The following is a 27190-nucleotide window of genomic DNA, read 5'->3' as shown; positions in this document are numbered from 1 at the left end:
TTACATGTAGTAAACTTTAGTGAATAAACAGATAATTGGATAATTCCTCTACACCTTCAGAACACACACTTTTTGCCATTGCTGTGTGTCACACTACAGATGTGATGAATCTGTGCTGTCAAAACAGTAGTTTATTAGCTTAAAAAAATTAGCTTCATTTTGAAAATTTCTCAAGCTCTCTTTTCTAGTTTTATGAGAAAACCTAAAGAATTAAAACTACTGATTTTAGAAAGTTAACCTCTGTATGAACAAATAAACTTTAAGAAAATAAATGTAAAAAAATTGATGAAATTTTAATTTCCTTTGATATTCCAAATAATTGGACTTAAATAAAAATTAAATTTTATTATTAGAGTCACTAACACCTACTTCCTAAATATAAAAAAGGAAAACTCTTAGACTTTTTGCATATAAGGCATTATACTAACTTGGAGAAACATTAATAATCCGAGGTACAATATTATAGCAATAATTTCACTTTTATGGACTCCCTTAAGCTGTATAACAACAGCACTATAAAAGACTGATCCAGTGGTAAGGAACACTTGAAGTCATATTGTGAAATTTATCTATATTCCAGCAACAAATATTCTGTAGACTAGTTGCACTGTATTGGATATAAACATCAGACTTCAAAAAGTGACCTCTAGCTGTACCTCAAAATAGTTGGCATTTACTTCCCCTTTATCATGTATAATATTAGCAAGCATAACACAACTATTGTTGACTGAAAATAAACTCCTGTATCTTTAGAGAAAATAGAAATTATGGAGTTGTACTTTGAATAGACTTTACAAACTACATTTTGGGCTTAAAATTAAAAAAAAATTTAATATTTATTTATTTTTGAGAGACAGAGAGAGACAGAGCATGAGCAGGGGAGGGATAGAGAGAGAGGGAGATAAATCTGAATCAGGCTCCAGGCTCTCAGCTGTCAGCACAGAGCCCGAAGTGAGTCTTGAACCCACGAACCACAAGATCATGACCTGAGGCAAAGTTGGAAGCTTAACTGACTGAGCCACCCAGGCACCCCTTGGGCTTCAAATTTTTAAGATTTTTTTCAAAAAGAAAAAACAATCAGGGGGGCACCTGGGTGGCTCAGCCAGTTAAGTGTTTGACTCTTGATTTTGGCTCAGGTCATCAACTCACTATTGGTGAATCCCACATCAGGCTCTATGCTGACAGTGTGGAGACTGCTTGGGATTCTCTCTCTCTCCCGTCCTACTCCCCTCACGCACTCTCTGTCTCTCAAAATCAATAAATAAACTTAAAAAAAAAGAAAAAACAATCAGATATCCAATATTCCAAAAGCAAAAAGATTTCCACATTACATATGGTCTTTACAACACACTATCAATGGAGAAAAGTGAATTTACATATGAATAACTTAAGGGATAACCGCTTTAACTACTTATGAACATGCTATTTCTCTAAAGTACATTTTAATTTTATTTTAGTCAAAATCTTCAAATAAATTGTCTATAAGTTCTTCTTAAAGCCAATTACAAAAAATCACTTAATGAAATGACAGCATTCCTATTGTTATACAGTTAAAAATAAGTGGGGGCACTGACACATAGGATACTTTCAGAACCCAGAAAAATGCACAAAGGCAAGAAGTCTGTTATGGTAATTGTTTATTTTTTCTAAGAATTTCAAAAACTAAAAACTACATAGGCTTGAGTTTGACAACATAAACACTGGGACAATCACAACTATGGGAAATTCAAACACTTCTTAGAAAAATTTACAACTGAACATTTCAAATATGTGGGATATATACAACATTAGGTATAAATTTGAATAATAATCACATTTATAGTGAAAACTATAACAAAAGATACCAGTGAAAGCAAGGCTTGAAACTACTGAAAAAGGCTAACACTTAAATTATTTAGCTAATCTGTTCTTATAATTTAAAGAATAAAGTATTTTTTAAGTCCCTATCTATCGACTATAGATAAAACAAGAAATGAACTTGACTTTTAAACCTGATAAGTAGGAAGAATGAAAAACAGAACACCTAGTGAAAAAAATTGACATAAAATAGTAGGAATGTTGAAGGAAGACTCAAACTCTAAGACTAAAGAGGAGAATGAGGGGAAAACAGTAAAGTCAAGAAAAAAAAAATAGGACTAGCCATTGGGCAAAGAGAAAGGCTAAAGGTATTTGGAGAAATTATACTTAACACATTTTTCCCTATTGTGTATAAAATATTTTTTGTAACTTTGAAAACACACCTTTTCTGCATTTTGTGATAGGTAACTCAAATGAAGTAGAGCTGACAGTTTACTACAATATCTTTAATTAAAATCATTTTCATAAACTGTTTCAAGTTGCACTAAAATCAGTCACAAATTTATGGCCTATGTGAATACTTGCCAAAATAGAATGCATTAAAGACTATTAAATCTATATGTAAACTGTAAAAAGAAGAAATTCGTTCAGTTTTTAGATCTTTAATGAATGCTGTTGACAATAAATGTTGTTCTAAGAAAACCACAATCATCTACTTATTGAGCCTCATTTCTCCTAAAATGTTCTGCTTCTTTTCTGGAACAAAGTGTGTTATTGTTTAAAAGGTTCTGAGCTGTTTTTCAATTATCTGAGTGAATCTGCAGCTTAAAGCAAATATTTACCTTATGCCCACAATTAAAGAAAACCCAAACAACAGCTGAAACACAATTCATGCAGTGCCTTACCTAAGAGAAGGAGGTATATTTTGCACTGAAAGATCCCAACCGTGCTGCTGAAGGACTCCATGAAAGCATCCTGTCCCATGCATACAGTGCCCTGTTCCTGGTGGCAACTTGGTTCATGGACCAGCAGCTGGTGGTTTATTTGCTAGGGAAATTAGCAGTGAGGTAACAGACCCTATCCTGTCTCTTGCTTCTGTGATTTGAATACAGAATGAATGTGTATACAAAGGACACAGGGAGTGGGAACACCTGTTATGTGCTCTGCAAGAATACCGGCTTATGACTTTAGAACAGCTTTTTAGCGATTATCAGACTATCAGTAATTGTCAGTGTATTTCACGAATCATTCTTAGTTATTAATAATCACATGAAGGAGAACATCCTTTTGGGTGACTTTACTGAAAAATAGTATGCTTTCATAATGAGAGAATATTGTGAAATTTCCTGAAAAATGTAAGTTGGTTTCCTATCAGGCAAAAACTATGCCATAATTTTGAAATTAAAATTCTTTTTCTATGAAAATTGAAGTATTTCATATATCTGCTAAATAGTTATAAATCAAGTCACTAAGTAACATGTAAAAATTATACTAAAGAATTAAAACAGAGCACTGAATATCTTTAAAACTGATTTTTTCTATGTAATATTTTCTATTACAAATGTCTGGCATGGTTTTATTCAATCTATGGATTCATGTTATTTTTAAAAGCAAACCGCAGGTGTGTTCCCAAGTGACAGTGAATCATGGACCATGCATAATTATAATGAAAACAGATAATATCTGAAGCTACATTTTCACAGCTGAAGCATAGAGGAAGTAAACCAATGGCCCAGAGAAGCTCTTATAGTCTCTGCTGTGGTGTCAGGGCTATAGCTTTTCAGCCTGGCTTCTTCATTGCCATGGGAGCAAGCAGCCTTAGCACTTCCTCTTAATTTGCTAAGTTATAAGTTAACTCCCATTTAATTTCATTTATTGCAAGAAGGCTCTAGTCCAAGACTTCCACTACATAAAGTATGTAACAAAAGCATGTAATATAAAGCATATAACAAAGTATGTGAGAAAATCTGCACCAAATCCAGCAAAATTTCCTAGTGTAAATCATTTTTAACCATAAAGGCTCACTTGAAGGAGTTAAATGATAAGAGGAAAGAGATTCCCAAGCGTAATTAAGGGTTAAAAAAAAAAAAAGGAATGATAGTTATTTTGGAATCCAAGTTTTGAAACACTTTTTGCATTAAGGCTCCCAACACTTCCAGAAATGCTTCTATAGGCAAAGAGAGAGAGAGAGTAAGTGACTTTTGGAAAACCTGAGGCCTCTCCAGAGGTCATTTTATGATCTCTCCATGATACGGAAAAACAGCCAGAGCTTCCTCCCAGGTAATTACTATAGCACAGTTTTCTCTGTGGTGCCTCTAAATCTTGGACATGTATCTACTGCAGCACTTATCTCACTAATCTCAATTAATTTTATTGCATGTTTATTTTTGCTCTGGGCAACTCCAATACAGAAACCAGTCGAATTTGTTATGGATCCTTAGCACCTACCTGGTGCCTAACTAGTATTTTTATTAAGTTGTTCCCTGAGAAATAAACGCCAAATGCTCGTTGGCCCATGTCTTCTGATTCTCAGCTGATGTTAAGAAGTGCATATAATTTTAATATTGGTTTGTACAAAATATAATTCAGAAATATAGATATCACATAGATTTCCCTCATATCTTTTAAGTCAGTATTAATCTCTAATTGTCTTTTTAAAATAAGCTCTTTCCAGTGTTTTTCGAACCCAGTGCTGGCACATAAGGAAACCTTTTGGGCCCTAGGCAAAATGAGAGAAATGAAGACAATGTAGTGATGTTTTTTCTTAATGTTAGGTTTACTCAATATAAAGGGCTGATTTTTATTCTGAGATTTTTTGTTTTTTTGCATGATATTTTAAAATGTCCTTTATTTTATGAAATAGGAGATAACAGACACTATATAAACAAATGCCAAAATGAATCATAGTTGTGATCTTGTCATGTCATGGCACACACGGAAAAACGGCAACACCTGTACCTAACGCCTGGGGAAAGTGCTACGTGGCATATGCAATGCAAGGCGCCCTCTAGTGGCGGGTGGTGGGCATAAACTCTTACGGGTCCCAGTCATTTCTAAATACAGGATGTTTGCACAGGAAGTCGTACAAGGTAATGATAAAATAGAACTTCAACTGTTGTCAATTTTTACATGGTTGCTGAAAATGGTTTAAAGTGCTTTATTATTATATAAGAAATTTCCCACCATCAATATCTCACATTTGACTTGTAACCCACAGAGGGGTTCTGCTGTACTATACTTTTCAGTGGCCTATTTATTGATCTTAGTTATAATTACATTTAAAGTGAAAAGTCTGATTAATCAATCTATATCTATGGTGATTAAACTTCAAGCAATGAGAGGCACCTGGGTGGCTCAGTCAGTTGAGTGTCCAATTCTTAATTTCAGCTCAGGTCATGATCCCAGGGACATGGGATTGAGAACCATGTCAGGCTCTGATCTAAGCATGACTGCTTAAGATTCTCTCTCTCTGACTCTCCCCTGTCTCTAAAGTAAAAAAAATAAAATAAAATTTCAAGCAATGAAAGGAGTCACTGTGTTGGGGGGAGATTTTAGGGAAGGGCTTTTTTGCAGCTTTTCACGTCACACTATTTATCCTCTAGTTTAAATTGTAAATAAGATTGGTCTTGTTTCATAAGGCAAGCAGTCTGCTACATGCATTTCAAACCCCTGCATTCATTATTTATTAGTAGCATATGAATATTTTGGAATGGTAAGAAGAATTGGAAAAGTGGTAAAATGCCAATGCCAAGGTCAATGTAGAATAGTGGGGACTAAGAACTGGTGAAAGAAAGCACTGTCTTATGTTGTAATTAGATTTCAATTTACAGGTTATTGGAAAGACCTGGCTTCTAGAGGAGGCCATCACAATCGCCTCTGGCTGTGCTGGTGTTCACTCCTGTACAGTTCTGTCTCCCAGAAGCCTAGGTCTCCTCATGTGGCTGCTAAACGACTATGTAGCAGTCTTCCTTCCTGGGCTCTTCTCCAGGTCACTGCTTTACCTTCAGTAAGTGTTTTTGTTTTTGTTTTTGCTACTCCTTGCTCCGAAAGTGTAGTTACTTCATCCTGGAGAGGCCACAACTTTGTGCTGCTTTCATGTTTATAGGATGATTTGAAATGCATCTTCCTAATCAAGCCAGCTTTTATTTAAGTTTCCAAAGGCTCCTTTTGTTTGGGCCACCAGAAATATGCCCTTATCCTACTTTCCTGCTAATGCTGCTGCCTTGTCCAGATCAACTTAAACTCTTTGCTCTGATGTTCCAAAAATGGGGCTGTCACTCCTTTACCAAGGGCCTACCATCCAGGAAGCCTTTCTTAAGACTTATTGGCAGGCCATCCAAACTTTCCACTAGTTTACTCTGGCCTACCACTAACGTCCTTCAGGGAAATATGCAAGTCCTAAATAAGCCTTACATTCATTTTTGAAAAATGGAAATGAGATAACATGCTTCACCTTTTAAAAAGTGTCCTTTAGGGCTCTAGGTTTGTTTGTTTAGTTTAGGGAATTAAAAATGCATCACGTATGGCTCAATTATTTTCTATCATGTTAGGGTACACTGAATTAGAAAATATAGTTTATTTAGACAATAGCACTGATTTACTTTACATGTTTTCAACATTATAGTTACAGCCTTTAAACTTTTAGAAGACTGGATTGTTCATTTCTTTTTAGTTTATAAGAAATAAACTAAAACTTAAGAGTATTAGAGTAAAACAAAGTTTTAATGCTTTCTTGACTTTTCAGGGTCACGGAGATACAGAAAACTCTCATTTCCCCGATTTGGCTGATAGAAAAAGACAAATACATGGAATAAAAACGTTTTTTGTTTTGTCACTTGTAACTTCGTGTATTGACTATATAAAGGGAAAATTCTGGGTTTGGATATGGGTTCTAGTTCTGACTCAAGCTCTAATTTTAAAATGTGTGACCTTGAAACCTGAGATGGAAAAATTTTCTCATTTCTAAAGAATGGATTTGAAATTCTAGAGCTGGCTGCCTATAAGAATCACTGAGGATCTTAAACAAAGAACCTAAAAGAAAACATTAGCAATGGCAGACTCCGCCAGTGAATTTGAATGGTCAGGTTTGAGAACTACTGGTCTTGGATCAGCTATAATATATGCTTTTCAACTAGACTGTAAACTCTTTGAGGACTGAGACTGTATATTACTAATCTAAAGTGCTTAGTGTAGTGTCGCCTAGTGCCTAACAATCAAAAATTGAATTGGGTTTCATTTTACATGCCAATATAGTCAGCAGTTTCTGTTCCTTTTGGTTCTTTCAGAGACTTTTAAATATTGAAGATTTTCATACAGTAAGAACTGCCTGGCAATAAAGACCAGAGCAGGTAAAGAATAAACTAAACTAGGGTTGCCCAAAAGTACCTGGAATTTTTTACGGGGTACAAATAACAGAGAAGCATATAGGGAAACATAATTTCAAAAAGAACTGTTAAGCACGACAGAAGTATGCACAGCGTGGTTCTTTTGGAGCAGAGAACTTGGAAGAATTGTGACTAGAATACTTCATAATTGTAAGGTGTTTTACAATGTATAAATTGCATTCACCTACATCATCTCATTTATGCTTACAAAAACCCTAGGTCAAATATTACAACCTCATTGGTAAAAATGAGACAAAGACAAAAGACAAGACACTGAAGTCAAATAATAATTTCAGAACTGGAAATAACCTCTGTAAGGTCCTCTAAACTTCAGTCATTTGCAAACTACTTTTATTATTTTTGCCATATCTTAGTACCACCCATGCTATTTTTTTTACCGAATTTTTTCATTAGTTTGGCACACTTCAACACTTTTTCAGTTGTCCTAAGAAATACTTTTGAAATCATGGGTTTCTGATAAACATTAATTAAAAGTAAATTTAAAAAGAATTATTGCTACCACCCTTCAGGACTCACTCTGCAACACCATACATGAAATTCTTACTTAAAGCAACATCTTGGGGACGTCTGGGTGACTCAGTTTGTTAAGTGGCCCACTTTGGTTCTGGTCATGATCTTGCGGTTTATGGTTTTGAGCCCCATGTCGGGCTCTGAGCTAACAGTGCAGAGCCTGCTTGGGATTCTCTCTCCCTCCGTCTCTGTCTGCTCCCCCCTGCCTCGTGCTTTCTCTCTCTGTCTCAAAATAAATACATAAACTTAAAAAAACCCAACATCTGCATAATCAGTCCTTCAGTTTCTGCTTGCATGTCTGCAGTAATCTCAGACAAGTTACTTAGTTTCTCCATACCTTAGTTTCTTCATCTTTAAAATGGGGATAATTGAAAAAAAAAATAAAATGGGGATAATTGTACCAACCCCATAGGATGCTTATGTGGATAAATGAGATAATATATGTAAAGCTATTAGCAGAGTTCTTGACATGTAGTAAGCGCTCAATAATTGTTACCTGTTGTTAGTGCTGGGTCGCTTCCCCCCCCCCCCCCCCCCCCGGTGTTCTCATAACTAGAACTTTTTTTTTTTTAATTTTTTTTTTTAAGTAATCTCTACACCCAACATGGGACTTGAACTCACAATCCCAAGATCAAGAGTCACATGTTCCACCAACTGAGCCAGCCAGGTGCCCCTGGAAAGTTCTTCCTTAAATTAAACCCGAAAGACTCTTCTACCTTCCTCAATTTAACTGAATTGCTAAAAGTTGAAATGAGAACTTTAAAGTGACATGTGTACTTATTATTGTTGCATTTTCCATCTTGACTTGCCTTAGATTAGGAAGGTAGTGAAATAAATAGGTAGGGGTTAAATCTTTGGGTTTTATAGTTTTTTCTTGCAGTGGATGCCAAGACTGAGGAAGAACAGCCCTAACCCTGGACAGCTGCCTATTGGACAACCTGGACCACACCTTTCTTCAGGCCAAGCCCATAGCCAGCTAGAGAGTCCCAGGTTCTCAGGTCACTTCTGGGAGACTGCCTTCCCTTAAGTTCCTGTCACGTCAATCTAAAGGTCCTCCCACTCCGCCTGTCTCTACTAGGTGGGGTTTCCTCCATTATACTCTTAGGGGAATCACGTCAGTCTGGTTTATATACTGTCTTCTCAATGCTTGTTCCTGTCGTTCAATGCCAGGTCACCTACGAGTTAGCTTTTCGTTTTATCAATGGAGTTAGCAAGGGCAAGGAATTCTGTAAAGACAGGCGGTCGCCGTGGTCACTCAGAGCAGCAAGATTTGCAGGCTTAACTGAAGCGTCCACTGTTTTGCTTGCTGGGAAATGTAGTACCTGGGCTGTCCTCTCCTCTTCATTGCGGGTGTCGGTGGTAACCGGAAGACTACAATTCCCAGCATGCTCAGGGAAAGAGAGAGGATGACCAGGGTCGGCAGCTCCACGTGACTACTCACTATGGCTTCCCTGTGTACCGGCCAGCTGTCTGGTGTTTGGGCGTGATTTGTCAGTTCTTTGCCACAGAATACCCCTTTCACGATTTCGACATGCAAAAAATCAAATCTCTTATGACCCGACAGGTAAGTCGCAGAGGCTGAAGCAAAGGCCTCCTTCGTTTCTGCTGGTAGAGAAGTCTAGATGGTCTGTCTCTGGACCGGGACGGGCGGACACCTAAGGTATGGCTGGTGGCAGGTGTCAGGGGCACTGGAAAGTCGGGGCACACCCTGGAAAACTAATCTGAGCCGCCCTGATCGGAGCTCTGCTCAGGCGGGTAGCGGCGTCCCAGAAACATTCCTTTAGATAAGGTCAATGAGGGAGTTTCAATGAAGGCTATCTTGGTTTCCCTTCCTCTCCCTTTTGCCGTCGTTCCAGTGACAGTCCCAGCTGCCTGCAGGACTCCCTTTATCCAGGCTGCCTGTCGTCTCTGAGCAGGTGGCCTGGGTAGGCGGGTGAGGTCTGTGCAATAGAGATGACCTGGAAAGAGTGAAAAAAAAAGTGGATGAGTTGAAGACAGAATTGGTAGCTTGGTGACTTTGGGCAAGTTCCCAAACCTTATAGCCTAAATTTCCAGATGCTAAAATGAAAATAATTATTTTTGTTAATCTTATCTTACAATTCTGAGAGTCACCAATAAGTTAATGCGTGAGAAATTATACTTAAAAAATCATTGTTATGGCAAAATAATGGTCTTTTATTTTTTGCCACAATGATAATTCATGAATAGAAAACTTTGCTTTTTATTCCATCTCCTAAATGTTATGGACTTCCTAGTCATGTCTCAGCTTTCTTCAAGCAAGAAATTATGACTTTATATATCTTTATTTATTCAACTCTAATATTTCACCGTAATTGACCATACTTTATTACTTTTATATGAGAGAAGTTAATTCAGGGTTGTAAATTAGAGATTTTGAGAACTTTGGAGAATATGAAGGATAGTCATTTAGTGAAAGTTTCATTTGTGAGTTAGGTTTGTTGTTTATTAGAAAACAGATTCCAAATTAAATTCTTATTTGAGAATTCAGAATTTGAGAGATACCTGAATAGGTTACAAATGGTAGATATCTTGTGAAGAATACATGAGTCCTACGTGATTATTTTACTCCTCTTAAATTGTATTATTAATGTCACAAAAATAAAATTAAAAAGTTCTGTGAATAATAAAAGATTTAAGTAAGTGGCGATCCCTCACATTTGTTGAGTACTGGTATTATGGTTCATACCACTTGTTACTCAGGGATGTTTGCATCTTGCTCCATCCAGTAGTAGCTCTGTGACCTTGAAGAAGTCACTTTTTTTTTTTTTTAATTTTTTTTTCAACGTTTTTTATTTATTTTTGGGACAGAGAGAGACAGAGCATGAACGGGGGAGGGGCAGAGAGAGAGGGAGACACAGAATCGGAAACAGGCTCCAGGCTCCGAGCCATCAGCCCAGAGCCTGACGCTGGGCTCAAACTCACGGACCGCGAGATCGTGACCTGGCTGAAGTCGGACGCTTAACCGACTGCGCCACCCAGGCGCCCCGAAGAAGTCACCTTTTTGAGTATTTGTTTCCACATCTTTAAAATAGGGATGATAACACGTATCTCATGGTGTCAGATTGATGGTGATGTTCATATGATATGATGAAGCTAAAGAGATCAAGGAGTTAACACAGCATCTGGGTCTTACGAAGGAAGTGCTTGATCACAGAGTTCATCTCAGTGGCTGCACTGATGCTGAGAAAGCAGGAAAACTGGAAGCAGGCTGTTGCAGTAACAATAGTAGATGATTTCAGGCTGACTTTTGGTATCTGTTTGCTTTTTTTTTAGTATCTCTTTAATTTTTACACCAATATACATTATATCACTACTACTCCTAAACTGCTTCTAGAATGCTGAATTTGGACTTTTTGTGCATCAGCTAAATTTGGTCTTCTGTCATGTTGCTTGCCATATAGTTCAGTGTAGTCATCACTGTATAGCAACATTGGTTGTTTTATTGGTTTTTAACCTTATTTTGTAATACTGGAGGGAGAGAAAAAACACAAGTCCAGATACCCGTGATATGTTTAGATCTCCTAAATGTAGTGAATTGTTGTGTAAATGGTGACTCTTCAGCCTCAATCAGTTGCTTATTGGACTTGAGCAGCTCAAATCAGTGCTTAGGATAGAAAAACCCTAAAGAACACATACAAAATAACTGGAACATACTGTGTAAAAAGTGAAGTAAAGTTAGAAGTTTTACACAGATTTTAAAAGTCATCCTAATTATATTTATTTATGGCTTGACTTCCACATATTTAATCGTTACGAATGCACATTTCATAAATCTTTAAGATGTGAAAATAGAGTGCTGCCTGGAGTTACATTGGGAGATTTTTATTTAGTAACATTTATTATTGGGTTAAATGTAGTAGTATTACAATACATATACACAAAGATGTTTCTTTTTTGTGAGGCTAAAGAATATACAAATAATATTGTTAATGTGGAGAGATATGAAAGGTCTATGAAACTTACGGTTTTTTTTGGCATTTCAGCTTTGCAAGGATCTTGCTTTGGAAAAGAGTGGGAGGGTGGGATTTGTTAGCTCTGTTTATTTATATGAGGTCTGTTGTACAGCTTTCTCTATTATGCTGGCCTCTGTTTTTTCAATTCATTCAACAAATGTTTACAGAGCACTATGTGCCAGGCACTATTCTAAGTTTGGGGGTGTGCAGCAGTGAACAAATCAGACAAGTGCTCAGGCAGACATAGGGATTAATGCTTTGGAAGAATAGGGGATAGGGAGGTCTGGAAGTTGTTGGCAATTTGCGGTTGTTGATAATTTTAGATAGGGTGGCTGTGGAAGGCCTCACTGAGAAGGTGACATTTGAGTAAAAACCTGAAGGAAGTGAGGAAGCAAACCATGTGGATATTTGGGAAGGAGCATTCCGGGTGGAAGGAAGAGCAAATGTGGAGGCCTTGAGGCAGGACCATAGCTGAGGAACAGAGGCCAGTGTGGGTGGAGTAAAGTGAGGAGAAAATAGTAGAAAATGAGGTCGGGATGAGAGCCGAAAGCAGGAAGCCGGATCACACAGGACCTCATCGTGACCTCATCTCCTACTACTTTTTTCCTTACTAATAGCAAAGCCATGCTTCCATTTTGATTGAAATAGCAAGCAGAGGAGTGATGCCATTTTACATATGTGGACTTCACAAAGACATTTTTGGCCTCTTTTATTTACTTATTTATTTTTTTAATGTTTATTTCTTTATTTTGAGAGAGAGTGAGGGAGGTGCAGAGACAGGGAGAGAGAGACAATCCTAAGCAGGCTCCTCACTGCCAGCAAAGACTGGCCTCTTTTTAAAGAATAGGTTGAAGAGGGAAAAAGAGCAAAAAAAGGGAGAACAATGAGGATGCTATTGCAGTATCTGAATGAGAGAGGATGTGGGCCTTATACAGAGTCCTCGTGGTGGAAGGATTGAGAAGAGGCTGGATCTGTGGGTATATTGTAAATTTAGAGTTGACAGGACTTCTTGACAGATCAGATTTGGGCTGTGAGAGAAGGAGAAGCATTAAGGTTGATTCCAGATGGTTTGGCCCCCTCAATTAGAATTGCCATTTAACGAAATGGGTAAGGCTGAGGAAGGAATAGATTCAGGGAAGGCAGAAAGTTTTTAGACTTGCTTTTTAAAAGCCTCTTTTAGATATTTAAGTGGCAAGATTAAAAATAGGCACTTGGCTAAGAGTCTGAATTTCTGAGGAGAAGCACAGGATGTAGATAAAAATTTGGGACTTAAAAACATATATAAGGTATATAAAGTGGCTAAGATCACCCATGGATTGAGTGTGGATATAAAACAGTCCATGGTTGGAGCTTTTGAGATTTCAATGCTGGAAGGTTAGGGTGGATCTAGCAAGGCAAACTGAGAAGGAGCAGCTGGTGAGGTAAAGACCACAGCATCTCAAAGACCACCTGTCCCCTATCAGACACTGAATAAATATTTGTTGGATAAATGTTGGATAAAGACAACAACCAAGTAGTGTGGGTCCTGGAAGCCACGTAAAGAATTGAAAAGAGAAAGGAGTGATCACCTGTGCTAAATGCTGCAGCAGATGGGTGGCAGAAGGTGAGAATGAGCTTTGGATCAAGCAGCATGGAGGTCATTGGTGACCTGACAATAGCACTTCTCATGAAGTGGTGGGGAGGAAAGCTGGATTAGGTGGGTTAGAGAGAAATTGAGGACTGAGTATAGCCACTACGTTGAATTTTGCTGAAGAGAGAAAGAGGCAGAAATCACCTCACATGCTCCTTTTGATCATTGGGACATTTAGTTGCTAGTCTCATAAATGGAAATAGAAGATTCATTTAGGCATAATAGAAGTAGTCTGAAGTGTTAAAATGTGCTTTGGGCAAAGAAAAGTGCAGAGGCTGGTATTTTTAAAAAAACTTTTTTATTTATATATTTTTAAATTTACATCCAAATTAGTTAGCATATAGCACAACAATGATTTCAGGAGTAGATTCCTTAATGCCCCTTACCCATTTAGCCCACCCCCTCCACAACCCATCCATTAACCCTCTGTATGTTCTCCACATTGAAGAGTCTCTTCTGTTTTGTCTGTCTCCCTGTTTTTATATTATTTTTGCTTCCCTTCCCTTATGTTCATCTGTTCTGTGTCTTAAAGTCCTCATATGAGTTAAGTCATATGATATTTGTCTTTCTCCGACTAATTTCACTTAGCATGACACCCTCCATTTCCATCCACATAGTTGCAAATGGCAAGATTTCATTCTTTTTGATTGCCGAGTAATACTCCATTGTATATATATACCACATCTTCTTTATCCATTCATCCATCGATGGACATTTGGGCTCTTTCCATTTGGCTATTGTAGAAAGCGCTGCTATAAAAATGGGGTGCATGTGCCCCTTTGAAATAGCATCCCTGTATCCCTTGGATAAATACCTAGTAGTTCAATTGCTGGGTTGTAGGGTAGTTCTATTTTTAATTTTTTGAGGACCCTCCATACTGTTTTCCAGAGTGGCTGCACCAGTTTGTATTCCTACAAACAGTGCAAAAGAGATCAGAGGCAGGTATTATTTATGCTGAGCTTTGTATAAATTTAAACTGAGAAAATTTTCAAAACAAATACTAAATATAAAAGAAAATCAAATAATGGTTAATGATTACAGTGAGTTTCAATTTCGTAAAAGCAGAGTACTACAGTTATAACCATGAATTCCTGCTTTAGAGAAGTAAAGATAAAAATGATTTCTTTTTTGTCAATAGAAATTTATAAACTTGCTAATAAACTTGCTAATATTAAAATACACATGAGTGTCAGATGTTGTGCTCTGAGACATTTATGTGAAAAATACAGGTGAGTGTCAGATGTGCTCTGAGACACTTATGTAATTCCTCATTTCTGTTTTGATAAAAGATAAGCATTTCTCTGTGATCACAGTAATATTCAGAATAATGGTTAGCACTTAAAGAATGCTTGCCATATACCAGACACTGTTTTTGGCCTCTCACATACATAATCTCCTTTACTCCTTACCACTGGCCTCTGCATTATTGTCACCATAATTAGAATATAAAGACAGGCAAGGTAGGTAAGTTGTTCAAGACCACAGAGCCCATTCCCTGCATCACTGAGTTCCCGTGCTTCCCAACATGTAATAGGGTTTCCAATTTTTACGACTTTTATTTTGTACATTTGTTAGAAAGTTGCCATATAGTATTAGCAGATTATTATATGGGGTGACTAATCTGGAGGTAAGGCCCTTTCCTAGATATTAGTGTGTATCACTTTACATTTAAGGCATTGGTTTCTTTACTGAGTAGCTCTGGGGAAAGAGAAAATTACATGTGATATATTCCTCCAAGAATTTCTGTTGGATTGATTACACAAATCTGTACTTTTAAAAATATTTATTTAAAAGGCATGGCAGTTATATTTTTAAAATATATTTTAGGGGTGCTCCTGCTTTTGAATCAAATTATGAAGTTTTACACTTGTGCGTTTATGTATATATATGTGCATGTATGTGTGTATGTGTGTGTGAGAGAGAGAGAGGGAGAGGGGTAGAAAGAGAGAATATGAGAGAGAATGAAAGTGAGAGAAACCTGGGTGTGGAGTCTTCTGGGAGTAATGGAATACTTGGGAGTGGGGCAAAGCACCTGCTGTCATAAAAAATTGTAGTCATGACTGGCCATATTTTATAATAGGGAAGATAGAATACATGGCTCTATAGTTTAAAAATAAGCAAGTTCTGCTCTAACTCTCAAATAGTCAACCTAAGTAAACCATATATTTTGGCTACTAAGGACATCAAAGGACCAGTATAAGGTACCTAAAGGACAAAACTCACCTCAAATTTATGCATCAGCTAATTTTGCTCACAGTTTTTTCAAATGTTCATTTATTTTTGAGAGAGAGAGACAGAGTGCAAGCAGGGCAGGGGCAGAGAAGGAGACAGAAATTGAAGCAGGCTCCAGGCTCTGAGCTGTCAGCCTGGAGCCCCATCCAGAACCCCCACAACTCTGAGATAGTGACCTGAGCTGAAGTCGGACACTTAACCAACTGAGCCACCCAGGTGCCCCTCACAGACTAATATTTACAGGGATTTTAGTTATCTGCTTTGAATAGCCTATGTTTAAAAAGAGGCTTTCAAAGAAAAGTTAGATTGCTAACTTCTTTCTGTCTTGTTCACTTTCCCTGGTACAAATGAGACTTTCAGAGTCCCTCAGTAGATTGTGAATATAGAAATTACCAGGTACCAGGGAGCTAAAGAACAGTAGAAAGCAGCAAGATAGGAGATTTGTTATACAGTACAAATTGGGTGCATTGGTGAGAAATAATCAGGTAGAATCAAGGGATTACTTACGTATTAATTAAGCAATTAGCATTATTTAAAAGTCTTTGATTAGCTCAATTGGTTGGTGTATTATATCAGAGAATCATAATACTTGTTCCTTTTTATCAGGTGAATTTGGTAATGATTAATAGATAAGTCCTTTTATAGAATGCTTTTTGTCACCCAATTTTCTTTTCGTTGTTTTTAAACTATGGTTAAATTAGACTTCAGCCATTAGTTATGAAGATGTCATATCATATTTTTATTTTAAACTTCCAAAAGTACATCTTTACTTGATTTAATAATATTATTAAATACTATTTAATATCATATTAATACATATTAAGTATATTAAGTGACAGCTGTTTTTAGAACATACGTTCTATATATTTTAAAGCAGGAAAATTTCTGTTTTTAATGGTGATTTCTATTTTAGTAAATATGTCCTATCATTTTATAGTTCTGCAGCAGAATTAAAATTCTTTTTATTATTATTTTTTTAAGGGTCTGAAAAGCCCTCCGGAGAACCTTAGTGATCTTGGTGCCATTGAGAGTCTCCGGGTCCCTGGAAAGGTATTGATCTATATGTGTGAGCATGACTTTTCACTTCCTTAAAAAATAATATTGCCTTTGGATAATAATTGATTCACAGAAGCTTTTCCTTCCCACAGGAAGATGGTAGTTATGATAAAACTAGGTAAATTTTTATAGTATAGTGGGCTTGGGGCTTGTTTTTGCTTTCCTTACTCATTGGGATGCAGTATGATTCATTATAGTGAAACAGAAAAATGCAAAATTGATAAATTTAGAATTTATTATTGTATCAAATTCTTAGCCTGAAACCAGTTTTATATGTATATATGAAACTTATTGATTTATATGCTGTAATTTGGGGAAATAAAATGAAATAATTTACTTTTTATGCTGTAACATTTTGAGCCAAATATATTTTTGTTATGGAGCAGACATTTTTGAGTAAGTAGCTAAAGCATAGTTTATAATAAATTATAAATATCTTAGATTTTAATCTCCTGATTCATGTGAACTTATGTTTACATATTTTAATAGGTGTTACTTGAAAGCTAGTTGGCTTTCCCTCAGGAGAATTATTAACCATTGTTAAAAAAAACAAAAAACAAAAAACAACCGTGCTGTTCCTCACTCTGGGATATTGCCATTTGAAGCTGCCTTGGTGAATAGCGGCTCCATCACAGATCAAAGCATCATCTTCTGAATGTCTGCTCTTGTGATTTTCAACTTGAGGATGATATTTCAAAATACTATTTGTTTCCTGTGTCTGGCATCTTAATACATAGGGCTTGTTTCTCTTGGTCAGCAATCATAAGTCCTCTCATGACGCCTCAGTGTCAGCTGCTCAGGAGAGTGATTTCCCATCCCCGTGAGGAGCCTTATCCCCTAATGTGAATTTTGTATTTACAGCTTAGGCTTTATTTGGGAGCAGACCCAAACATATTCTCCAAATATGATAATATTCCAGCCAGCCCTTTTGCATGAAATGACTTTGACAAAAACCTTAAAGAGGCATTTTGAATAGTTTTATATAATGTTATAAAAGATTATTGCATGTGATGAAATTGGGAACTAAGCAATAACCATAAATCCTAATTGACAATTCTTTTTATTTCTTTGACTCTAGAAAAAAAGATTATCATGCATTATAAACATGCCTTAAATTGGATTGCATTAGATGTTGTATTGCGTAAGAACTTTGTTTTTAAACCTTGTGTGAAATTTGTTGTCTTTTTTTTTTTAATGTTTATTTATTATTTTGAGAGAGAGAGACAGAGCACAAGCCAGGGAGGGGCAGAGAGAGAGGGAGACACAGAATCGGAAGCAGGCTTCAGGCTCTGAGCTGTCAGCATAGAGCGCAATGCTGGGCTTGAACCCACAAACTGTGAGATCACAACCTGAGCCCACGTTGGCCATTAAACCGACTAAGCTACCCAGGCACCCCTGTTGTCTTTTACACTGTGCACCTTGATGTTTTTCCAGTACTTGTAGGTAGCGAATTTATAATGATCTCATTACCCAGTCTCCTCACTGACCTCCCCACCCGCAGCCCCATCAGTGGCTTGTGGTGTGTAATTTGAGATGACTGCTTCTGGGTGGAGAGGCTAGTCTGGGATCATATGATCAGGGTATGTATATGATTCAGGTGATGATTAAGCTTGGGGCATTGGTCTGATTGACACTCACTAAGAAGCTGAGTTAAATTATAAAATAATTAATAGTAAAATTAGTATCATGGCATTGGGCTTAAATGTAGCCTTACTCAAGAAAGCTCATAAATCCTTGTGCTTGTTCTGTTCTCTCTGTGCATTCTCTGGAAACATCACAAGTGCTGCAGGGTGAGCTGACTGCTGCCTTCTCCTCTGCATATTTTTGAGACTTTAAGAGTTGCTGGATCAGGAGAGTAGTGAAACTCCAGTCAGTACACCAAGTTTGAGATGGGTGAAGTTCCTACTCAGGACTGAAATTAAGAGTTAAGAAGACTTGTGTTCAGAAATGCCCTTATACAGTGTAGTTTGGTATAACTTTAATGCTGAGTATATGTTTCATAATTTAGATGTTATTTGAGCACCTGCATGGCTCAGTTGGTTAAGTGTCTGACTTCAGCTCAGGTCATAATCTCAAGGTTTGTGAGTTCAAGCCCCCCATGGGACTCTGTGCTGGAAGCTCAGAGCCTGGAGCTGCTTTGGATTCTGTATTTTCTTCTCTCTCTGCCCCTCCCCTGCTTGCACTCTGTTTCTGTCTCTGTCTCTCTCTCACAAAAACCCCCAAAACACAATTTAGATGTTACTCTATAGTTAGGTCATATATATAATATATATAATATATATAAAGTTTTTATTACATCCCCAGAATTTATTCATCTTCTGTCTAGAAGTGTGTACTTTTTGACCAACATCTCCCCATTTACCCCACCCCTCAGCCTCTGGTAACCAACATTCTGGACTCTGTTTCTATGAGTTTGACTTTTTAAGATTCAACATGTAAGTGATATCATACAGTATTTGTCTGTCTCTATGTGACTTATTTTACTTAGCATAATGCCCCTCCTGGTCCACCCATGCTGTCACAAATGGCAGGATTTCCTTCTTTCTTATGGCTGAATAAAATTCCATTGTATATACGTACTACATCTTTATGTGTTCATCTTTTGACTGACAATTAAGTTGTTTCCATACCTTGGATATTGGAATGCTGCAGTGAACGTGGGAATGCATATATCTCCTTGAGATGGTATTTTCATGTCCTTTGGATATATATCCAGAAATGGGATTGCTGAATTTTTAATTATTTTGAGGAACCTTCATACTGTTTTCCATAGTGGCTGTACCAATTTATATTCCCACCAACAGCGCACAGGGTTCCTCTTTCTCCACATCCTCACTAATTTAAGTCATTATCTTTTGTCTTTTTGATGATAGCCATTCTACCAGATGTGAAATGATACTGCATTGTGGTTTTGATTTGCATTTCCCTGATGATGAGTGATGGTGATATATATTTTTCATGATTTATTTTTTTAATAGAAGTATTATTTTTTTTAAGTTTATTTATTTATTTTGAGAGAGAGAGAGAGAGAGAGTGTATGTGCACATTGGGGAGGGCAGCGGGAGAGGGCAAGAGAGAGAGCATCCTAAGCAGGCTCTGCACTGTCAGCACAGAGTTCCACAAGGGGCTCAAATTCATGAAACGTCAGATCACAACCTGAGCTGAAATCAAGAGTTGGATGCTTATGTGACTGAACCACCCAGGTGTCCCTTACATGATTTATTTTCATACAGTTGTCTTAAAATTAGTGTCACGGCTAGTTCTTGATGATTGAATTTCTGTGGCTTCAAAAAACAACTTTTATATTGAGTTTTTTAAGTTGTTAAAAATATTTCAACAAAATGTAAAACATGAATTTAAAATTATTATTTTAAAATAACCTTTTCCTGTAATAAAAAGTTAGTATATACTGTGAACAAAAAATACGGTAAACAGAAAAAGATACTTAAAAAAATCACAAAAATCACCAACACAGTCAAGGTTAACTTTGCCTTCTGATCTTTTCCCCATGCATATTCAAAATTTTATTGAGCATCTGTTTTGTGCTAGACATTCTCTAGGGACTGAATATAGCAGTAGACAAGAGAAAACTTCTCTGTTGCCAGAGAGCTTACCTAGGTTCAAGCAGAGGGAAGATAGGCAGTAAACAGGTGATGCAAAGTATGACAAATACTATGAAGGAAATAGAGTGGTAATGTAGACTGTGAAGCTGGAGGCTCTTTCACATGGAGTAGTCAATGTAGGTTCCTCCTTCCTTTTCTGTTTCAAAAATGGTTTCCTATAAATTATTCTGAAGCTTGGGTTTTAAACTTAGTGAAACGTATTGCAGAGAAAATGCTTGCAGTATATTACTAGGTTTAAAAAGCAAGCTACCCAGTTATTTGGCTTGGGTAGATATTTTTTGAACTTAATTTATACCTGTTACATTGCCTGTTATCAAAAAGACAAGAAATAACAAGTTGGCAAAGATACGGAGAAAAGGAAGCTCTTGTTTACCATTGGTGGGAATATACATTGGTACAACCACTGTGGACAACAAAAAATTAAAAATAGAACTACTGTATGATCCAGCAATTCCACTTACAAGGAAAATGGAAACACTAAGTTGAAAAGATATATGCACCCTCATGTTTACAGGAGCGTTATTTACAACAGCCAAGACATGGAAACAACCTAAGTGTTCATAGATGGATGAATGGCTAAAGTAAATGTGTGTGTGTGTGTGTGTGTGTGTGTGTGTGTATGTGTGTACACACATATACACACAAATACATAACAATGGAATATTATCAGCCACAGACACGAATGCAGTCTTGCCATTTTTAACACTATGGATGGACCTTGAATGAATTTTACTGAGTAAAAAAAGTCAGAGAAAGACCATATGATCAAATACCATATGATTTCACTTATATGTGGAATCTAAAAAGAAAACAAAACAAAAAAAGCAACAAGTCATAGATATAGAGAACAGATTGGTGGCTACCAGAGGCAAGGGGTTTGGGGGTGGGCAAAATGGGTGAAGGGGTCAAGAAGTATTAACTTCCAGTTACAAAATAAATAAGTCATTGGGACATAACATACAGCATGGTGACTATAGTTAATAATACTGTATTGCATATTCTAAAGTTGCTAAGAGAGTAGATTTTAAAGTTCTTACCCAAGGAAAAATTATTCTGTGTACTGGGTGATGGACTTACTATGATCATGTTGCAATATATACAAATATTGAATCATCAGTAAAAAAACAGACAAAGAAACAAACAAAAAAACACCACCAAAAGAACCCATCTCACTGTCTTAATTTGGGTTCCCTTGATATTCTAATGCCAGAAGTAAAAAATCCAATTTATGCTTCTTAAGTAGTCTGTGTAAATACTTGTATAGAGAAACTTTTAAACATTTACTTCATCTAATGCTTTACCTCATTCAAGTATATGTATGTAGAACATTTTTTAAAAAGGCCTCCTTGGTTTTCTATATGGACCCATGTCTTCTTCCTTTTCTTATCTAAGTTGTAACAAGGAAGTGAGATTTCACTGGGGTTTTCAAGAAGGAAATGGTTTAGCTTGGGTTGTGTTATGTTAAAAGGTTCTGGTGTAAAGAATAAATAGAAGGGGAATGTTAGGATGAATCATAAGAAAGGCTGTTTGTTTAGGTTAAAAATAATCTAATACTGGCAAATTTCATATGGTGCAACTCATTACAGAAAGCAGATGGTTAAGGAAAACTGAAGAAGGGCATTAGGTGTGCTTGAGAGTCTAGAAAGGACTGTTTTGTTGTTGTTGTTGTTTTGAGAACTATATAAATTCTGAGTGGGAAGAAACCTTAGAAGTCATCAGGTACGGGGCACCTGGGTGGCTCAGTTGGTTAAGCGTCTGACTCTTGGTTTCAGCTCAGGTCATGCATGATCTCAGGGGTTGTGAGTTTGAACCCTGCGTTGGGCTGTGTACTGGCAGTGTGGAGTCTGCTTGGGATTCTCTCTCTCCTCTCCCTCCCCCTCTCCCCCCCCCCCCAAATAAATAAATAAACTTGGGGGGAAAAAAAGAAATCATCTAGTACAACTTCTGCCTTTTATGGACAGCATGACACTGTATTCCATTTTAAGAGATGTGAGTCAAATAATCCATATACTGGAAATTTGGAATTTTGGTGGAGAAAATAGTGTAGGAAGAAAAAAAATAGGATTATTTGCAGCATTTTCTATAGAAAAGGAAACTTTGAGAAAGATTTCAAAAATCTTAGCTTAAATCATTCAGAGGTAAGATCAGTGGTGTCCAAGCTTTGCTGCATATTAGAATAACTAATAACCCACAGGCCCTACCCCATTCTAATTAAGTGACAGTATGTGGGGTGGAGCCAGGTGTCAGCAGTGTTAAGAAATCCCCATGTGATTCCAATGTGGAGCAGTGTTTGGGAATCTTTGGCCAAGTGGAGGACACGGTGACAAGAATGGAAAAAGGGGAACTACAGGAACTTTTGTAGAAGAAAATTTTTGAAATTTTATTGACAGTTTTTGTGGGAAACAGTAAAGAGTTAGTGATGACCTAAAATTTCATTACTGGGAAATGGATTCTGTTATAATTCAAATTAATGGGACTTTCATGCTGAAGTAAAGATAGAAGAAACTGATCTATATAGTATTTACTGACTAAATTTGTTATTCATTTGGAGAAATTTATACTTTTTGAATTATGTGAAAGATTTTCACTTATTTTAATTGGTTACAAGACTTATGAAGACTTGAGACCAAAATTTATTATAATATATAATAATAACAATAGCCACATGGTTACTAGTTACAGAACTTATTAGGGTTGCATTTGAGAGTATTTGTTGAATCCTGATTAAAAATATTAATATTTGGAACCTTATAAATCTGTATCTTGACTTTAAGTAAACATTTTCCATAGTTCTTCCATAATGCTTACATATAAAAAGAGTACTGGTAAGAAAAGAGTACTAATGTTAATATTGTTTTATGAATTTTTCTGAGCTTCTGCCTTCTGATATTATTCTTTAAAGATAATTTTTTTTTTTTGTTTTTAAGGCCCTGATTCTCCTAACTCATAAATACAGATAGGATTCAGCTAGGTTTACTATTACACATGGTTGGTTTAGCTATGCCTTTGACTTTTTTTTATTTTTTATTTTTTTAAATTTTTTTAATTTTTTTTTTTCAACGTTTTTTTCAACTTTTTTTAAATTTATTTTTGGGACAGAGAGAGACAGAGCATGAACGGGGGAGGGGCAGAGAGAGAGGGAGACACAGAATCGGAAACAGGCTCCAGGCTCCGAGCCATCAGCCCAGAGCCTGACGCGGGGCTCGAACTCACAGACCGCGAGATCGTGACCTGGCTGAAGTCGGACGCCTAACCGACTGCGCCACCCAGGCGCCCCTGCCTTTGACTTTTTTCATGTAAGACAAATATAGGCCAAGAGGACAAAAGATATCTCTGTTGCAGTCAAAACTTGAAAATACATTTGTCTAAATATAAGAAAGTATTTTTGTTTGTATGTTTGATGCATTCCACAAATATTTACTGTATACCTTCTCTTATATAACATTCTGGGAGTTTGTGCAGAATGTTTTCTCACGTGTAAAATACTTCTGTGAAGTAAGATAAATGAATTTGACTTGACTTCTTAGCATCCATGAAAAGACTTCTAAAATTTAGGAAATGGAGAAGGGCTAAATTTGAGAGACATTTTAAAATAATTTAGGACTGAGGATTTTATTGGATGTGGAAGGTGAAGATACTGGGAAAACTGCAGTTTTTAAGTTTTTTTTAAAATGATTATTTACTTTTGAGGGGCGCCTGGGTGGCGCAGTCGGTTAAGCGTCCGACTTCAGCCAGGTCACGATCTCGCGGTCCGTGAGTTCGAGCCCCGCGTCAGGCTCTGGGCTGATGGCTCGGAGCCTGGAGCCTGTTTCCGATTCTGTGTCTCCCTCTCTCTCTGCCCCTCCCCCGTTCATGCTCTGTCTCTCTCTCTGTCCCAAAAATAAATAAAAAATGTTGAAAAAAAAAAAAATTAAAATGATTATTTACTTTTGAGAGAGAGAGAGCGTGAGGAGGGGTCTGGCAGAGAGAGGGAGACAGAAGATCCTAAGCAGGCTCTGCGTTGTCAGCACAAAGCCCATGCAGGGTTCGAACTCAGAAATCGAGAGATCATGACCTGAGCCGAAGTCCCACGCTTAAAGGACTGAGCCATCTATGCACCCCAAGACTGCAGTTTTTTCAGTGAGATTGAAGGTGTTGTGATGTCTTTTCTCAGAATAGATAGCATTTCTTCTTTTGGAAAAAGGGTCTGATCATCAGGGAAATACAAATCAAAACCACACTCAGATATCACCTCACCAGTCAGAGTGGCCAAAATGAACAAATCAGGAGACTATAGATGCTGGAGAGGAGGTGGAGAAACGGGACCCCTCTTGCACTGTTGGTGGGAATGCAAAATGGTGCAGCCACTCTGGAAAACAGTGTGGAGGTTCCTCAAAAAATTAAAAATAGACCTACCCTATGACCCAGCAATAGCACTGCTAGGAATTTACCCAAGGAATACAGGAGTACTGATGCATAGGGGCACTTGTACCCCAATGTTTATAGCAGCACTCTCAACAATAGCCAAATTATGGCAAGAGCCTAAATGTCCATCAACGGATGAATGGATAAAGAAATTGTGGTTTATATACACAATGGAGTACTACGTGGCAATGAGAAAGAATGAAATATGGTCCTTTGTAGCAACGTGGATGGAACTGGAGAGTGTGATGCTAAGTGAAATAAGCCATACAGAGAAAGACAGATACCATATGGTTTCACTCTTACGTGGATCCTGAGAAACTTAACAGAAACCCATGGGGGAGGGGAAGGAAAAAAAAAAAATAAGAGGCTAGAGTGGGAGAGAGCCAAAGCATAAGAGACTCTTAAAAACTGAGAACAAACTGAGGGTTGATGGGGAGTGGGAGGGAGGGGAGGGTGGGTGATGGGTATTGAGGAGGGTATCTTTTGGGATGAGCACTGGGTGTTGTATGGAAACCAAGTTGACAATAAACTTCATATATTGAAAAAAAAAGAAAAAGGGTCTGATGAAATGTTTTTAAAACTAAAAGAAAAACAGAATGCAGACTATACACTGGATTTTTCTCTCTTCAGTTTGTGATGTGTCTTTTCTTTAGTATTAGCTTCCAAATGGACAGGTATGTGGCAGGCAGCTTGATGTTATTCGCTGAACTTTAGAAGTTTTTAAAGATAGCTTAAAAATAAATATATACATATATATGTGTATTTGATGTCTTAAAGCTATTATCTTTAATATTTTCCTTTTAATAGAAATAAATTTATAAAAATGCCTGTTAAGAATATAACTGTTAAGTAAAAGAAGTAAATAAAAATACTTGGCAGAGTATTACGTATGAAATGTTTGCTTTCTAGTTTTGTATTTTTACCGTATGTTAATAATTATATTTCTGTGAATAACATCAGTACGTATTCTTGATCTTTTTCTTTAAAGACAAATGTGTCCATTTGGAATGCTGTTATTATGTAGAAAGTGATTAAAAATACATTATTTCAATCACTTAAATATGTTGTAAATCTGGATTAAAATAATGCCACTTTAATAACCTTCTAGAAAAATCTATAAATCATTTTCTCAAAATCTCCCTTCATTGTAACCTCACCAGTATTCCACTAGATGGCATTGAAAGCCTGGAAAAAACAAAACAAAAACAAACACAAACAGGCTTTAAAAGCTATGTTTTATTTAAAACACACAAACACAAACTGATAATGAGCTGGCTGCTTTGATGGATCATTATTGTTCTAGTGGGATTTTAAGAAAATGTACCATTTCCCCACGTAAGCCAACATCTGGCATTTCATTACAGATTTATATGGTATATGTATGGTTTTAGGGTATCTGATCTTGAATCCTTTTCATCTGAAACAAAACTATTTTTGTTCAATGATTTATGACTTTTGTAACACTGATTGCATATTGAAAACTTGATGTTTTGTTCTTCCTTTTAGCTCTGTATAGATTTTGGTAGCTAAACATTTTTTGCTCTCATTTCGAGCTGTAAGGTGTTACTAAGTTTGATAAAACTGTAATTTCCATTTTTAGAATTTATTATAACAGAGTAGCTTTTTTATGTTGATTGACGAAGAAATGTGCAAATAGTTAAAAAGAAAACCACAGCATTTGTCTTGGTAAGATTTGTCTTGGTAAACCTTAATTCATGCTTTACAAGGATAAAATTTCTTTTTTTTCTACCTCATTCCCTCTCAACACAATGCAGTCTGCTATTCAGATATGTAATGTGAACTGTAGTCTAATAAACCAGTCATGGAAATGGAAGTTGGTTTGCATTTCATTTTTTTATTCTGTACATTTTTTGTGGGGTTTTGAAACTTGACTTGTGGAATGAAGATTTTGCATTCATCTTTTTTTGTTTGAATAAAGATCTACTGTTGGAGATTATAAATTTCCAGGCTGTTCTGTGGGTTCAAAAATTAGATTAAATTGCTTTTCAAAATTAAAGAGAAAATTGAATTTAATAATGGTAAGGAGAACTGTGAAGTTGTCATAACCCACTTTTTACACTTACAAAAGTGAATAGAACTGAAAAATTTGAACTTGATTTTGTATTTTTAATTTGCATGGTATTTTGTATAATTTAGAAGTAGTGGTTAAATGCAAAATCTGTGGTCTTTTTTTTTCTCCTAAACTTGAATATATTCCCTTAAGAGATGAACTCTTAAGTGGGAAATTGTTTTGTAAAGTTATAGCCTATTTCCTTAGAAACCATAAATATACTGGAAATGTTTTATAACACCTTACACTTGAGGGCTCCAATTGTTTCATAGACTTGAATCCCCAGTTCTCATAAAACCTTTTGTTGTTATGTTGAGAGGAAAAATGGCTTGGCTGAAACAAAGATGTTCACTTAAATTTCTGTTATGATTGTTTTTCTTCATTTTTCATAGTTACATTTATGATGTGCATTTTATATGTATGTTCCTATCACTTTATCTCAGAGATGGATCAAAATGGAAAAAAAATAGGCTAGGTAGAATTAGAGG

General features: G+C 36.5%; 2 protein-coding genes across 9 annotated transcripts in view; one reads left to right on the top strand and one right to left on the bottom strand.

Annotated features, from left to right (window-relative positions):
- Positions 1-3000, bottom strand: part of HEPACAM2 (HEPACAM family member 2) — a 44065-nt gene extending 41065 nt beyond the window's left edge. For 3 of the 6 annotated variants that reach the window (XM_058725093.1, XM_058725088.1, XM_058725090.1), the window contains exon 1: positions 2703-2998. In XM_058725093.1, the coding sequence (XP_058581076.1) occupies positions 2703-2781 (79 nt within the window). In that variant the 5' untranslated portion in view covers positions 2782-2998. Of the gene's footprint in view, positions 1-2702 lie in introns of all 6 variants that reach the window. The other 3 variants (XM_058725091.1, XM_058725092.1, XM_058725089.1) reach the window with 2 other exon arrangements.
- Positions 3001-9093: 6093 nt separating this feature from the next.
- Positions 9094-27190, top strand: part of VPS50 (VPS50 subunit of EARP/GARPII complex) — a 133372-nt gene continuing 115275 nt past the window's right edge. The window contains exons 1-2 of one of the 3 annotated variants that reach the window (XM_058725087.1): positions 9094-9276; positions 16530-16598. In XM_058725087.1, the coding sequence (XP_058581070.1) occupies positions 9244-9276; positions 16530-16598 (102 nt within the window). In that variant the 5' untranslated portion in view covers positions 9094-9243. The remainder of the gene's footprint in view (positions 9277-16529; positions 16599-27190) is intronic. The other 2 variants (XM_058725085.1, XM_058725086.1) reach the window with 2 other exon arrangements.

The sequence above is a fragment of the Neofelis nebulosa genome, chromosome 4 (genome assembly GCF_028018385.1).
Source record: "Neofelis nebulosa isolate mNeoNeb1 chromosome 4, mNeoNeb1.pri, whole genome shotgun sequence".
In the NCBI taxonomy this organism is placed as follows: Eukaryota; Metazoa; Chordata; class Mammalia; order Carnivora; family Felidae; genus Neofelis; species Neofelis nebulosa.
Note: the sequence above shows the minus strand (reverse complement) of the source record. Positions and strands in the feature narration are given on the sequence as shown.